Source organism: Aethalodelphis obliquidens, unplaced genomic scaffold, assembly GCF_003676395.1.
Source record: "Aethalodelphis obliquidens isolate GAN/ISIS:26980383/991018 unplaced genomic scaffold, ASM367639v1 scaffold8, whole genome shotgun sequence".
Taxonomy (NCBI): domain Eukaryota; kingdom Metazoa; phylum Chordata; class Mammalia; order Artiodactyla; family Delphinidae; genus Aethalodelphis; species Aethalodelphis obliquidens.
Window position 1 is genome coordinate 3,954,364 of NW_020837952.1, and position 15,675 is coordinate 3,970,038.

General features: G+C 56.3%; 1 protein-coding gene across 5 annotated transcripts; it reads left to right on the forward strand.

Annotated features, from left to right (window-relative positions):
- The first annotated feature begins 6,893 nt into the window (after positions 1–6,893).
- ATG101 (autophagy related 101) lies at positions 6,894–13,613 on the forward strand. Of its 5 annotated transcripts, none has more exons than XR_003432777.1 (4): positions 6,894–7,380; positions 10,282–10,608; positions 12,811–13,505; positions 13,595–13,613. XR_003432777.1 is itself a non-coding variant. In XM_027106361.1 (4 exons), the coding sequence occupies exons 3-4, from the start codon at positions 10,357–10,359 to the stop codon at positions 13,213–13,215; spliced, it is 657 nt and encodes a 218-aa protein (XP_026962162.1). In that variant the 5' UTR covers positions 6,894–7,113; positions 7,224–7,380; positions 10,282–10,356; the 3' UTR covers positions 13,216–13,509. The 5 variants fall into 5 exon arrangements, 4 of the variants coding, with proteins under 4 accessions (XP_026962162.1, XP_026962161.1, XP_026962164.1 ...); XM_027106361.1 differs by lacking the exon at positions 13,595–13,613 and having other exon boundaries at positions 6,894–7,113; positions 7,224–7,380; positions 12,811–13,509; XM_027106363.1 differs by lacking the exon at positions 13,595–13,613 and having other exon boundaries at positions 6,929–6,943; positions 7,224–7,380; positions 12,811–13,509.
- The last annotated feature ends 2,062 nt before the right edge of the window (positions 13,614–15,675 follow it).

Consider the following 15,675-nt stretch of genomic DNA (forward strand, 5'->3'; position numbering starts at 1 on the left):
AAAGCCTGCATGCAGCAACAAAGACCCAATGCAACCAAAAGTAAATAAAATTGATTCTTTAAAAAAAAACAAAAACAAATTCCTAGGCTCTACCCCAAAGACTCAGATTTGATGGGGTGGGGCTCATGGAGCTCTACTTTTGCCCAGCACCCAGGTGTTTGTGAGGCTGGAGGCCTGGAGGCCACTCTTTCGAGAAACATGAACGTAGCCTGACCCTAACCCGAGGCCCAAGGTAGCCACGCGGGGTCCGGCCCCTTTCCCTGCTCTCAGTGCCCTTCCAGCCTCATGACCCAGCAGGGCCCTTGGCCCAGGACCACTGAACCTCTACCTCCACAGCCCCTAGGAACTGGCTGGATGAGGGCAGCCCCTGCTGGTTGGAAGTCAAACAAAATAGGGCTCTGCTCTGCAGTAGGACCGAATCAAGGGCCTTCCCTGGTGCTCCAGCCTCAGTCTGCAGGTTCCCCAAGGAGTCCCCAGCCACCTGCCCTCGCTCAGGTTCTGTTCTGAAGGGTCCATGTGGGGTGGGCTGGGGAGTCCTGGGCCCTGTGCATGATGACTGCCATGGCCAGCAGTGTGCAGACTGCCAAGCGTGCATCCCTGGCACCCCCGCCAGAGCTCGTGAGTGAGCCTGTGTCACAGCACCAGCACCTGGCAAGGCGGGGCTAGGGGTGGGGTGGTTGGGAGATCTGCTTCTGTTCTCAGCCCTACCCCAGCTCCACGCTGCTCTCTGAGAAGCCCCTCTTCCTCACTGAGCCCTGGTTTCCTATCTGTTCCACGCGGAGGTGAGTCTGGTGGCAGTACTCTGGTTAGGAGCAGAGCTTGCTGGGAAGTGCCCCACCAGCTGTGGCTGGACTGAGTCCCTCTCCCTCTGAATCACTCTTTGGCAAAGATAGATGTGGAGCACAGGGCAGGCCCCTGGGGAAAGCAAAAGGTGTTTGAGGAGGGGCCAGGGGCCGGGAATGGGCCGGGGCAGTGGAGAATCTTGGTCCCTATAGACATCTAGGCCCCATAGTGATGACAGCAGCTACCACATATTAGGATTTATCATCCGCCAAGTTCCTTTCATATGATGTTTGTTACTTCTAGCCCTCGGTACCACACTGTAAGGAAAGCGTGCAACACAGCAGAGGGGTAAAGAGCGAGGACTCCGGAACCAGACTACCCGGCTTTAAATCTTGGCTCCAGCTCTTCCTAGCTGTGCAATTTTGGGCAAGTCACTTTACCTTTCTGTGCCTCAGTGTTTTCATCTATAAATGGGGAAATTAGTTGTACCTATTTCACAAATTTGCTAATAGTGATTACATGAATGAATGTATACAAAGTGTTTCCAACAGTGCCTGCCTTGTAGCAGGCACCCAATCAGTAATAGCTATTGTTTTTACCAAAGAGGAGAATTCATTTCAGAGGAAAGGAAATGACTTTCCCAAGGTCACTTGACTTCTAAGTGGCTGAGCTGCATGGGTCTAACTACTTAACCACTAGGTCTCCCTGTCCTTGTAAATGAAAGAAGCCCCATGGATGGTGGCTCTTTTCTGGGACTCTGGCAATTGGGGTACGGGGTGGGGGGCTGATTTCTCCAGCCCTGCCCCACCCTGCCCCGCCCAAGGGCTGGAGCCTGCAGGCAGGCCTTTTCTTTCCAACCAGCAACTGGAAGAACTGGCCTCTGAGTCTTGCTAGGGGCCAGGAGGGCGAACAAGGGGGCATTGAGCCTGGTGGGGCCTCACAATGGCCGCTCTGTCCCTGCGGCCCGGGGGCTGGGCCGTTTCCGTCGGGGACAATAGTCAAAAGGCAGTGACGCCGGCAGGGCCTGGAATCCCAGGCGGGATTTTCCAAGGCCTCAAATCCCACTGTTTGTCCTCACAGGAGACCCAGGAAGCCTACCTCCCTGTCTCCCAGCACCCCACCCACGCAGGGCCCTGTGCCCAGAGGCCCTGGCCCCCTCCCCAGTCTGGGGGCGGCTCGGTGACTGGGGCCATAGCTCTGAGGTCTAGGCTCTGAGCAGGGGCCGATGGCCCTTCACGGGGGCCTGGGATAGGGGAAACTGCTACATCCGGACGTGGTTACGGAGCTAGGTGGTGAGGGTCGGCCTCAAGGAAGTAGAGAAGCTTCTGAAGGTCACAGGCAACCAGCCGGTACTTGAGCTGTACGATACCGCACGGTTGCTCTGAGTGTCCACGCGCCGGGCTGGGTGGTAGCCGGCTCTGTGGCTGCAGACGGAAGCCTGTGAGAGCCTGTCAGAGGTGGGGGGCTGCTGGGTGGTGGCTGGACAGTCCGCAGGTCGAGTGATGTCCTTCCGTAGCCGTGAGGCAGCTGTGTTGGGCCTGTTCTGGTTGAGGGCAGTGCTGCGTCCCCCTCACGTGAGAGTTGGGTCTGAGGATTCCCAGCGTGTTTTAGCTTAAATCTGGACGAGCCCCAGCCCCACCGAGCCCCTGACTTTAGCCGTGACCCCAGGGCTGCTGGGCCTTCTCAGAACGTGAGGCTGAAGGGGTGCGCCTCCGCCCGTCTGCCTTGCCTCCCCGTCCGGACCTGGCCTTGCAGCCCCACAGCTCAGCGGGCGGCTGCTCTGCTCTCCCTGGAGCCCCAGACCGCTGCTTCTCTCTGCTGCAGGCTCAGCCCGCTGCCAGCCCTGCCCTGGCCCCCGGGCTGGGGGCTGATTGGGTAAGGCCTAGGCTGCCTAGTGGGACTTGGAAACGTCCAGCCCCCTGTGGGAAGGGCAGGAAGGAGTGCAAGGCTGAGGAAACCCCCCTCCACCCCCTCAATATCCCCTTCCCCACACAGCCAGGGACATTCTGAGGGCGGGAGGCACATTCCAGGGTCCCCAGCTGGACTCTGAAGGCTCTGGGGCCCTGGAGGCTCTGGCCTTGGCGTCTGCCTCCCGTCCCCCACCCCTAGGACCATGCTCCAGCCATCCTGCCCACCACCCTGGTTCCCCTTTGCCTCCTGCTGGGCCCTGACCCTGCCAGGCCGGGGGGGCCATTTGAGGTCTCCTCAAGGTCTCACCCAGGTGCTGGCTCAGGACCATAAATCATGCCAGCTGGGCTGTGAGGGCCTGGGGTGGCAGCTGGCTGGGGAGGGGGGTGCAGGGGGGGCCTGTCTTGGTACGTGCTGCGTTAGCAGGGAGCAGTGCCCAGCTGCGAGCCGAGCAGGCAGGGTGCTGACCGCCGCTGCCCTAGTCAAGGAACATCAGAGGGAAAGGGCCGCCACCCGGGGCGCCCAGCCTTGGGGTAGCCCAAGCAGCAGACCTGGACCCCATCCCAGGTAACTGGGGTACCATGAGGATAGCTACAGAGGTGACCCCACCCGATAGGAAACCTGGGACAGAAAAGCAGCCCCCCCAGGAGTAGGTGGAGAGACTCCCTTACCAAGGGTGGGTAAACAGCTATCCTTCTTCTTTTGCAAGGATAGCCTCACAGAATCCTCTGCCCCAAAGAACAACAGATATGCACACACCTCCCAAAGGAACAGAGGCACAGACCTCGCAGGAAGGCGAGATTGACCCCTTATCCCGGCAGGACACAGAAATAAAGCACCACCCCAGCTTGGTCAGAGAGACAACTACGTAGATCTTCTCAGAGAAAGAGACACAACACCCTTCCCCGTCACAGAAGGACAGAGCCCCATGTGTCCCAGGGGAAAGGGCAGCAGATGCGCCCCCTCCCACCCAGCCCAGGTCTAGAGGCTGCCTGATGAGACTGGGCTGGGCGCCACCTCTTCCTCATGCTCTCTGCCACTCTCTCATCCGCCCAGCCGTTTCCTCTGCCTGGGAAGAGGTGGGGCTGGGAGTGACATCCAGAAAGGGTGGGAGGTGGAGCAACCCCTGCGCAGGATCCCAGGGGGCAGATGTCAGAGGGGACAGCTGGTCCTCATGGCCCCTGTGGCTTGGCTCGGATCAGAGGGTCAGCGGGCAGGGTGCTGGCTACACCGCCAAGCCGGCCACTGTCAGGGGCCCCCAGCCTGACGTCAGTCCCACTCATTGTTGCTGCAGAGGCTTGAGTCACTCCCTGTGACGCACTGGGGTCAGCTCTGGAGCGGTTGGGGGTGGCCTGCAGGGCCAGCTTCAGGGCTCAGCTCTCCCCTGGGCGCACTAGGATGGGGCGGGGCCGTCCGAGGCCACACTCGCCATGGGAAGCCAGCTGCCTACTCCCAAGGTCTTGGGTTGGCCTTCGAGGTCCCTCCACAAAGGCTTTGCTGCAGACGTGCCTCAGAGGGCCTTCGCCAGTCGCCTGTCTGACTGGCTGGCCATGACTCTGGCTGAGAAGTCAGCTCCCTCTGTCCTGGCCTGTCCTGCCTCAGAACTCTCAGTTCCCACCCTCAGCCCTCAGTGAGACCTCTTTCTCCAGCTCTTTTCTGTCTCTTTCTCCAGGAAGCCTCTCCAACATAGTTCCCTGCAGCCCCACTTCTTCCTGGAATTGCCAAGCCCCCTTCTTGTCCATCTCCTCAGGTTACTGTTGTGTGCTCTCTGAAGTTGTCTTGGTTTTCCACTGGTGCCCAGTCACCTCCCAGCTTGCTGAGAGCAGGGCTTGGGACTCCTCTTCACTCTGAATGTGTCACTTTCTCTTCCGGGCCACAGGCCTCTTTCTGGGATAACAGCAGTGGCTTCCATCCTGGCCCCTTCTGGCCCCTGCAAAACCTGCTGCCATTTTTCATACCATTGGTTGTGTTTTCTCACCCAGGGGCAACTTCTGGTCCATTTCCTCTGTGAGACTCTGAGTTCCTGGAGGGCCAGGATTGTGACTTGTTCCCCTTGGTAGGACATCGGCCTGGCATGGGGACAGTCACACAGGCGTGGCATGATTGAATGATTCCATCTGGGTCATCAGGAGTAGTGGCATAGGACGGGAGAATTCACTCCACACAGCCTCCTTTTTTTGGGCTGAGACCCTTGCTCCCTGACAGGACCACCCAGATGTGTGTAGGACTCAGGGTCAGAGTTGCAACGAGAATGGCCCCGTAAGGTTTCAGGGAGGTACGAGGAGGCAAGAACTGGCCAGTGTCTGGATGTGAGATAAGATAGGTGAGGGGGCTCAGGCAGGAAAGGCTCCAGGGACAAGGTGAGGTGTGGAGGGAGGAGAGTGGGTAAAAAGACTGGCAGAATGAGGAAAGAGTAGCTGTGTAGCTTTGGCAAGTGTATTAGTCAGGGTTTTCCAGAGAAAGAGATCCAATAGGATGTGTATATATAGAAAGAGATTTACTATGAGGAATTGGCTCATGTGATTATGGGAGCTGACAGGTCCCAAGATCTACAGCCAGCAAGCTGGAGATCCAGGAGAGCCGATGGTGCGATTCCAAACGCGGGCCCCGGAGGAGCAGATAGTTCACTTCAAGTCTAATGTCCCATCTTGAAAGCCGTCAGGGAGGGTCAGAACCTTTTATTCTATTCAGGCCTTCAACCGATTGGATGGGGCCCACCCCCCTTAGGGAAGGTAATCTGCTTTACTAAGTCTGCATTCAGATGTTAATCTCTTGCAGAAAGACCCTCACAGACACACTCAGAATAATGTTTGACAAAATGTCTGGGCACTCTGGCACAGTCGAGTTGAGACATAACATTAGCCGTCACAGCACATCACTACATATCACCGGGCCTCAGATTCATTATCTGTAACATGGGGGGAAACTGTATTTACTTTCAAAGGCAGTAGGAGAAATCAACACACTAGTGCATGTGAAGTGCTGGTGTGGTACCTTGCAAAGCTCGGTGACTGGTAGTGGTGATGATGGGGAATTCAGGACAGTGGCAGTGAAGGGCCCTGAGATGAGTGTGTCAGGGGACAGAGAGCGGTCAGTCACTCCCCTCACTCACTGGCAGTCTCTGGAAGTTAGGCTCTGTTTTTTTCTTTTTTTGTCACACGACACGCAGGGTCTTAGTTCCCCCACCAACGATCGAACCCGCGCCTCCTGCAGTGGAAGTGGGGAGTCTTAACCACTGGACCGCCAGGGAAGTCCCTAGGCTCTGTTTCTCCCCGCCCCTCTCCCCCCGGCCCCCTGGGGCTGGTTCTAACGTCCCTGGGTCCCCCTCCTTTGGCTCCTTACAGATCCTCCCCTCTCAATATTTTATCCTGATTCCTTTCTGGTTAAGTCCAGGCTCTAGAAGAGGATGCTGCTCTCTAAAGCAGGCGGCTTTCTCCTTCCCCAGGCCCCATTTATAGAGGAGAAAATAAGAATGGATGAATGACATCAAGAGGCACACACAGAGGCAATGGCAGAATTACAAGCTTTACAAGAAATGTCACCAGATCCGTCATGGCAGAGCACCAAGAAGTGCTCCTGTGTGAAGATAACGGAGTAAGGTTAAGCCCCTTTGTCCAGCATCTTTGTGGGGCCAGGGATCTTGTCTATCGTGCACATTGAACAAGCTAAAGTTTTGCCATTCACTCAGAACACTGGCTTGAGCTCATCTCCAGGGCACCTCTCCAAATAGCATGCCCCTCATCTTGGGGGATCGATGCCCCTTCCAAGCCTCTGAGCCCAGACTTGGGGCTCCTTTCCAGGGGTGGCTCGCCGCCGATGACTACTCTCGGCCAAGGGAGGCAGCACAGAGCCCATCAGGCCCCTCCTTCCCTCTAATCTCTATGGCGGAAGTGAGTTGTTCCAGCCGAAACACAACAACATCCTCGGTGGTGGGAGTGAATGGACTCGTCCAAATGAGGGCGATACTTCTTACCATCAAATCTTAAAAGCTGATAGATAACCCAGAAACAGGTAGATTTCAAATTATAGAGCAGCGTATGATTCTTTTTGTCCTCTGGAGTGGAGGTAGAACGATCTGGGTAGCTGCACTAGTGTCAGGGCTCGGCCAGCTCCGCTCGCGCCCCCGCCGGAGGCCGATGGAGCAGGTGGGACCGGCCAGGCTCGCAGAGGAGGGTCAGGGCTTCCGGCGCCGGCACCGCCTCCTGCCGAGGTGATCTGCCGCCCGCGGGGAGGGCGGTTGCGTGGCCCGAAGGTCCAGGACGGGGATTCGGGGAGGTGGGGGGCCGTTTTAGCCGTGTGCCCCCTTCTCTTGTACGAGCGCGGGCGCGCCTCGAACTCCCGGGACCGGCCAGGCTGGGCGCGGGGCGCCGCTCCCGAGACCTGGAGGAGTCCGCTCCTCCCGCGTAGCCCTGGACCGTGGAGGTTCGCCGGGACTGGTGGCTGGAGAAACGCGACTCGGACGGGAAGTCCTTCCTGCGTCCGGCCGGGGTTTCTTGATGCGGAGCCGAATAACTGTGTGTTTTTGCGTTCAGCCCATTTCTTGCGGCTCCTCGGGCGCGCGGAGTTTGCGGCGTACCTGCGGAGATCGTACCTGCGGAGATCGCACCTGCGGAGGGCTTACCTGCGCCTGAGGAGGAGGAAGGGCAAGATCCAGCCTGAGGGACCCGCGCTCCAGTCTCTCTGCATAAGGTGAGGATGGGGGTACCCTGGGCTCCGGCCTGACTCAGAGAAGGCATCAGTCAGCCTCTGCACCTGTGCTCTGCAGATCTGGGCCTTGGGGGCACCGAAGGGACGAGACTTCCCAGGCCCTGCCTTGGAGAAGTCCCCTGCTCACCGGGGTCGGGGGAGAGGGAGCAGAGAAGCTCATCACAGACCAAAGGTGGCCGCGTTGGGAAGGAGGCTGAGGTTGGTTAGTAATGACTTCCTGAAGGAGTGGAGTGGCGCCGAGAATGAGGGAAGAGCCTGGGTTTGGGCCAAAAGTGAAGAGATGGATGGCCTGCGGGGGATACAAGAGGGGGTTTGTGGAAGAAAGGGGAGCTGGACCAGAGCTGGGAATCTTTAGATGGGAAATTGCTGGATGGAGTTAGACTAGAGAACCAACCCAGCAACAATTCCTGCATCAGGATGAATTGAGCAGTCACTGTACTAGGAATCAGGTATACTGAGATTCCAGTGATGACTAGGATACAGTCCCTGCCCTCAAGGAATCGTCTGCCTAGTTGGAGAGATCAGTCAAGATTAACACCTGTGAAAAGATAACTGATAATACAGGTAGTCCTGGGCTGATTGCCAAGCGAGAGGCAGAGAGCCAGCTTGATTCTGAGCAGTCCATGGCCTGCTGCCCTGTCTTCAGGGACAAAGAGACAAACCAATACACTTTGAAGAGAGCTGCCAGACTTGAGGAGATAAGATGTGATGTCAAGCTGGCATGTTTATGGGGACTGGAGACCTTTAACCTGTAGATGGGGTGGGGGGGAGGGGTAAGGGGGTGATGGAAGAGTTGCCTTTAAATATCTGAAAGGCTCCTTTGTGGAAAAAGGGTGAGACTTATTCTGCGTGTGGCTCTTGATATCAAAACTAAGTTTAGTGGTTTGAAGCACTAAGAGATTCCTTCCATAGAGGGAATCACTGAGTAGAGCTTTGAAAAGACGGAATGGCCTGCTGCGAGAAGTAGTGAATTCTCTGTCAGGGGAGGTGTGTAGGCTGAACCCTCTCTTGCTGGGCTCATATTCAGTTACTGATGAAGTTCTGGTTCTCAAGTCTGTTCTTTTTTTTTTTAATTTTTAAAATTTATTTATTTGATTTTTGGCTATGTTGGGTCTTCTTTGCTGCACGTGGGTTTTCTCTAGTTGTGGCGAGCAGGGGCTACACTTGGTTGCGGTGCGTGGGCTTCTCATTACAGTGGCTTCTCTTGTTGCAGAGCATGGGCTCTAGGCACGTGGGCTTCAGTAGTTGTGACGCACGGGCTCGGTAGTTTTATATTGCGGGCTCTAGAGCACAGGCTCAGTAGTTGTGGCGCATGGGCTTCATTGCTCTGCGGCATGTGGAATCTTCCCGGACCAGGGCTTGAACCCGTGTCCCCTGCATTGGCAGGCAGATTCTTAACCACTGTGCCACCAGGGAAGCCCTCAAGTCTCTTCTTTCATTCCCACTCTCTCCACTAGTCCTGTCCTGTAGCCTTGTGTCATCTCTCATCAATGACAATGAAATAATTATAGCAGCTAATACTACCTGTCAGGAACTGCATTAAGTGCGTTACAGATACTTACTCATCCTGTCCTTGAGACGACCCTTTCGGGGTAGCTATTGTGAATATGCCCTTTTTATGGATTGGGGAAACTGAGGCACATAGGGGTGAGGCAGCTTGTCCATGATCACATCACACAGTCAGCAGTTGGCAGAGCCGGGGTTCCAACCCAGGCCGTCCGGCTTTAGAGTCACTGCTCTTTTTTTTTTTTTTTTTTTTTTTGCGGTACGCGGGCCTCTCACTGTTGTGGCCTCTCCCGTTGCGGAGCACAGGCTCCGGACGCGCAGGCTCAGCGGCCATGGCTCACGGGCCCAGCCGCTCCGCGGCATGTGGGATCTTCCCGGACTGGGGCACGAACCTGTGTCCCCTGCATCGGCAGGCGGACTCTCAACCACTGCACCACCAGGGGAGCCCAGAGTCACTGCTCTTAACCACTGTTCTGCTGTGTTTTACATGTGTTATTTTATTTCATCCTCATAACGATCCAAATTTACACATGAGAAAATAGACTCAGAGGTTGAATGATTTGCTTAAGGTCACAGAGCAAGATATAGGAGAGCTGGGATTCAGACCCAGGCCCTTTGGACGTGAAAACCCCACACTCTGTACTTCACTCTCCCATATCCCATTGCACTGTCTCTGTAACTGTCACTATTGTAGTGGCCTCTAACTGGCCTCCTTGCCCAGCCCTTTCTGCCTTAAATTGGCAAGTTTTTACCTCAGTCTGTGGATGGAAACGTGAGATTTGGTGTGTATATGTCAGTCAGGTTTTCAAGTCCAGTCTTCTTAGCTTTCACTGACTTCTCAGAGCAGTCCGTGACCCCAAAATAGCGACGAGCCATTCTCTGCTTGTCAACCAGAGTTCACTTTCTGCTGCCCAGATTCAGTGCTGGACAGTGATGCAGTGACTCTTCTGCCCTCGGGACAGAGTCCAGATGCCTTAATCTGGTCATTCAAGATCCCAGGAAATCAGATTCCAATCTTCCTTTTCTTCTATTCCCACCATGTAGTCTCACCACTCTGGTAATGTTTACCTGCCTGTCTCTCCTCCATCCTGGCAGCTTCTCAAGGGCAGGGGCTGATAGGTGTTGCACAGTGAGCATTTGCTGTAACCTGCACTGCACACCGTCATGGACTTCAGGCCTGGGCCGGGTGTTTGGACTGGGAACTTTGAGGCTCTCCTCTTCTCCGATCCCGAGAGTCTGTGATTCTCTGCCAGCATGTGCTGCGCAGTGCAGAGACGGGCTGCGGCGTCAGGGGCTGGGCTGGGCCTGGAAGGAGGTGAACAGGTGACGCGCAGATCATGCAGAAGGTGTCCACATCTGATATGGTTCCTTCTGCAGGGCGGTCCCCGGGTGGGGCGAAGCTCCCCGGTCTTTACTCTCGTCCCGACCCCAGCGTGGGCCACCGGCTGCAAGATGAACTGTCGCTCGGAGGTGCTGGAGGTGTCGGTGGAGGGGCGGCAGGTGGAGGAGGCTATGCTGGCCGTGCTGCACACGGTGCTCCTGCACCGCAGCACCGGCAAGTTCCACTACAAGAAGGAGGGCACCTACTCCATCGGCACCGTGGGCACCCAGGACGTTGACTGCGACTTCATCGACTTCACCTACGTGCGCGTCTCGTCTGAGGAGTTGGACCGCGCCCTGCGCAAGGTCGTCGGGGAGTTCAGGGTAAGGTGGGGCGCGGTGGGGGGCAGGCGGCCCCTGAGTGTCATCCCCACCCCGCCCCGGCCTGCTGCTGGGCCAGCTCGCCCTTCCTGGGGGTACTTGTCGGGTCCTTTCAGGTTCTAAGGAAGAGGAGCTTTCAGAGCTTCTGTGGGTGAGGAGGGCGTGGTGGGGGGCGGGGAGGTGAGGGGACCTGGTAAAAGTACAAGGAAGCAGAGCAGGAAGCCCTCGGAGCGCTGGCGGTCAGGGCCCCTGGGTGATCGCTGCCGCTGTGCTCTTGACCTTCTCTGACCCTGCAGCTCTCTCTCCTGATACCCCTCTGCTCTGCTTCCACATTTGGGCCTTTCTTATATGAAACTCCCTGAGAGGGAGGGATGCTGGGCTCAGGCAGTGGGCATCCAAGTGGAGTGTCTCTCGGGCAGCGTGGCACGTGTCTGTGTGTGCCTGTAGGGGTGAGGGGAAAGGTGGATGGGACACGCCATTCTGCTAATGTTGGTCACCTCAGGGTGGGAATGGAGGCATGATTTTTATTTTGTCTTCATTCAGTGTTGCAGTGTTTCACTATTTCAATGAGTGCATTTTTTTTTTTTTTTTTTTTTTTTTTTTTTTTTTGCGGTGCGCGGGCCTCTCACTGTTGTGGCCTCTCCCGTTGCGGAGCACAGGCTCCGGACACGCAGGCTCAGCAGCCATGGCTCACGGGCCCAGCCGCGGACCCTCAACCACTGTGCCACCAGGGAAGCCCCGATGAGTGCATATTTTTAAATTTTCAAGTAACCAAGGGAATTTCTCTTAAGGTGTTCCCTGAGGTCAGAGGAGGAGGGTTGTCTGTCTGACTTCCATTCCACAGAGGTGTGATCCTTGCAGGGGGTGGACCCTCTCCCAGGCCACAGTGGGCTCCCCACCTCCATCCCTCCAAGGCCAGAAAGGGCAAGTTCATAAGAGTTTCCCAGTCCCCCTTCAAAGGGAGGCAGCGGTACTCAGCCCTCTGTCCTCCAGATGCCTATGAGCGGCACGGGGAGCACAGTGGACTCTTAGAGCACAGACTCGAGCCAGGCTCTGCCACCCAGCAAGTGTGTGACCCTGGGCAAGTGATTCCACTCCTCCCAGCCTCAATTTCACTGTGTGTAAAATTAGGATGAAAATTGTGCCCACCTCATGGGGTACATGCACCGTGAGGATTAAATGAGTCAAATATGTCAAGTGCTTCACAGCCTGCACCCAGGAAGCGTTACAGAAGCGGCAGCTGTTATTACTGTCAGCTGAGGGCACACGAGCTTGGTTTGTTCGTGAAGGAGAGACTTATTCCTGATGGGCAGTTAAGGACTTGAGGGAGGCATCCTTACCTTCTGGGTTGGCCCGGACTCAGATGGAAAGGTGCTTTAGGGTCTTGGCTGCATTAGGAGGAGTGTGGGGTTGCCACACCCCACGGGGGGGCAGGCAGATTTATCGGACCAGGTGGCCCCATTGGCTTCTCAGAGGAGAGGAGGGAGAAGCTCCAGGTCTGGTCTGTCCTTCCCCTCCTGTCCCCCTTCGGTTCCTTGGCTTTTGTCTCTCTCTTTAAGGATCACTGGGCTTTTCTTTAGAGGCTGTGAGTTTAGGTTGTCATTGAGTGAATGAGGTAGGATTGTGCTTAATTGGCCTGGGGAGAAGGAGACGTTGGAGAGAAGGTGATTTTGGAGAACCTTCTGAAGGATGGGGGCCAAAGGGGCGGGGTTGTGGAAGGAGAAGGAAGGTCCTTCTTGTAAAGTTGAAAGGCAAAGATTTTGAAATCAGACAATCTGGATTCAAACCCTGGCGCCGTCATCCACTGGCCTGGGACTTTGGCAAGGTAACTTGCCAGTGTCTCTGAGCCTCATTCTGCCTCCGTCAAATGGAGGTTATATACCTGCCGCACAGAGTTGTTGAGAGGAGCGAGAAGGATTGCGTGTGTAAAGAGCCTGGCCCAGAATATGTGCTTAAAAACCTCACTTCCGAGCAAAGCTGGAGGAGCTGGGTGGGCGCACAGACTTTGCTTGGACCGTTCAGCTTGAGGCCGGCAGTTGGCTGTGGCGCTTCACACGAATCCTTTACTCTCTGGGCCTCATTCCCTGCCCTCCCGGGGGACTGAAGAAGCTAGGAGAGCAGCTCCCTGGGGCATAGGAAGCAGGCGCTCAGGGCGAGAGCCCCTCGGAGGCTTTGGCCTGCTCACTCTTGCTCCTCCTTCCCCAGGATGCTCTGCGAAACTCCGGGGGCGATGGGCTGGGCCAGATGTCCTTGGAGTTCTATCAGAAGAAGAAGTCTCGCTGGCCTTTCTCAGACGAGTGCATCCCCTGGGAGGTGTGGACGGTCAAGGTGCACGTGGTGGCCCTGGCCACGGAGCAGGAACGGCAGATCTGCCGGGAGAAGGTGGGTGAGAAGCTCTGCGAGAAGATCACCAACATTGTAGAGGTGATGAACCGGCACGAGTACCTGCCCAAGATGCCCACGCAGTCGGAGGTGGACAACGTGTTTGACACAGGCTTGCGGGACGTGCAGCCCTACCTCTACAAGATCTCCTTCCAAATCACCGACGCCCTGGGCTCCTCCGTCACCACCACCATGCGCAGGCTCATCAAAGACACCCTGGCCCTCTAGGTGTCGCTGGGGCCTCGGGTGCTCCTTGATGGCTTGCAGACCTTGGCTTCTGGGGATCGTACTGTTAGGCCCTGTTAGCCCTTGGGGCTCTGGAACCCGCTCCAGGTCCTTGATGAGATCTGGAAGGGCCACCCCTGGCTTCCTGGTGTGTGGTTGCCAGTCTCTGGTCATCCTATCACCTTCACTGATGGTCAGGTCCGGCCTACACTGTCTCTCCGTGCCCCTGGTGGGGGTCCCCTTTCCTACGCTGTACAGAGGACATCACTAGGCTGGTGAATAAAGTTGAGAATGTGAGTTTGGGTTGAGCCATCTCTACCTTGGCTGGTGTTCTGGCCTGAAACATTAACACTTTTTTTTTTTTTTTTTTTGCGGTACGCAGGCCTCTCACTGCTGTGGCCTCTCCCATTGCGGAGCGCAGGCTCCTGACGCGCAGGCTCAGCGGCCATGGCTCATGGGCCCAGCCGCTCCACGGCATGTGGGATCCTCCCGGACTGGGGCACGAACCCGGTGTCCCCTGCATCGGCAGGCGGACTCTCAACCACTGCGCCACCAGGGAAGCCCAAAACATTAACACTTTCATAGCAGACCTGCCAGGACACACGTGTGTGTTGAGAGCATTATTCCAAGATGAGGGGAGTGGGCGGATGGGATTAAAGATAGATGAAAGCTGATTGATTTCGTACTTTGTTGGACATTCACATAAGCAGGTGTGACCATGGTCAGTCCCATGAATGAGGGCACAGATCAGGATCTACTGCTTTTGGATATGACTGTGCTATTTCTCCTCCCTTCCTAAGGAAGCTATGACATCCCTGCCTTTTATATTATCTGGTCTTCCTTCAGATGACCCCAAAGAATATCTCCTCTGTCTGCATAGAGCACACACAGGCCCCCACTTGCACCAGAGAGCTCCTTTGATTTGGTGTTTCTGTCTCTGGAGAGAGATTGGCCACCTTAAGACTGATGTCTGGTAACACTTCTTCCAGTTTGGGCTGGCCCTCGCCAGTTGTTAGGACATTGGTAACTCACTCATTTCTAGGCAAGCATGCTCAAAACTGGTGAACTCCATTGTGTGCTTTTCATTGATTTAGTCTTCCATGTTTTACAATGCTTTTTGTTACATAGGTGCCAGTTCTAACCAAACTAAGTGAGCAGTGCATAAGCAGCTGTGCTAAGGGAGAAAGGGGCTGGGGGTCTTGTCCACGGTCCTGGAGCAGTTAGGCGCCAGGATGGCCAGGAAGTGTTTGCACGTTTTCCTCACCCCAAGCCACTCTTGGCCGTGCGCTGTTTCATGAGGGGTTTTCTGATGTCCTACCCTTGACCTCTGGGGCACTGGGGAGTTGGAGAACTCAGGAGGTTCTCAGGGGTTTGGAGATGGGGAAGGCCAATTCTCAGCAAGTCCTTGATGAGGTGTGACCCTACCTGGCCTGCTGCAGTCTGGGGGACCTTCTTTTCCTCCTAGAGGCCATCAGCTCATCCCTTCCGGGGAGTTGGCTGAGTCAGGTGTTTGCCGACAGCGACTTTGTTTTAAACCGAGTTCAGGGTTGCTACAGTTCTCAGGAGACCTGGTCAGGAGGGTCTTTCCTCCATCCCAGCTTCCCCAGACTTTCTACTTTTTTGCAGCCAGGCTCTGCGCCAGTCTCCCGCCCTGGCTTGGCTGTGGGACACCCAGTTGGCAGCAAGCCCCCCGTAGTGGGCAGTTCAGTAACATCTCCATCCCTTTTGGTGGCGTGATTTCCCGGAGGCAGGGGACTGATTTACTCAAGGTCAGGACAGGAGCCCTGGTGACTCAGATCTATGCTTTCCCCTTGGTCTGTAACTCTCCTTGACCTCTGGGGCCTGAGCAAAGGAATGGGGGCAGGCCTTAAAGTCCTCCTGCCCTCCATCTCCCTCCCCTGGGACCAAGGAGGCACTGGCCTGCTTGTCCGGCCCCAGGACGCTCCCAATGGGATGATGCACGATGAAGGCTATGATCACTAAGGGTCTAGAGGCTGCTTATTTGCCTCCTGTCCCAGTGGCCACCTGGGCCACCTAGCAGTATTGACCTTTTTGGCCCAGGGACAGAAAGCCCAGGAGTGGGGATGGCCCTTGTTTGTCCTGTGTCCCGCTCAGCGAGGGCAGCGCCCTAGCCAGCACCTGGGATGTGGTCTGGAAGATCCTTTCGGGATTCTGAGGGCGGGCTATCTCCTGACCTCTGCTAAGGGAGAGGGAGAGCCCTGGGGACAGGACTCCTGGGTTTGGCCGGTTGGGTGCGTGCGTGGTTGTGTGGGCCTTTGAGCCGAGAAGTAACACCGGCCCTGGGATTCTGGGCCATAGCTACACTGGAGGAGCCCTTTGTCTAAAAAGGGCCTGAACGCTCCGACGCAGGGGGTGGGGTCGCACGGCGTCTGGGATCCGCCCCTTGGGCCCCTCCCTGACGCGGCCGCCGCCCACCCGCCGGCCCCGGGCTCCCGCACATCT

Coding starts and splice junctions, on each gene's coding strand:
- ATG101 (XM_027106360.1), top strand. CDS start 10,357: ATGAACTGTCGCTCGGAGGTGCTGGAGGTGTCGGTGGAGGGGCGGCAG. Junction 10,609..12,810: donor AGGTCGTCGGGGAGTTCAGG/GTAAGGTGGGGC, acceptor CTCCTTCCCCAG/GATGCTCTGCGAAACTCCGG.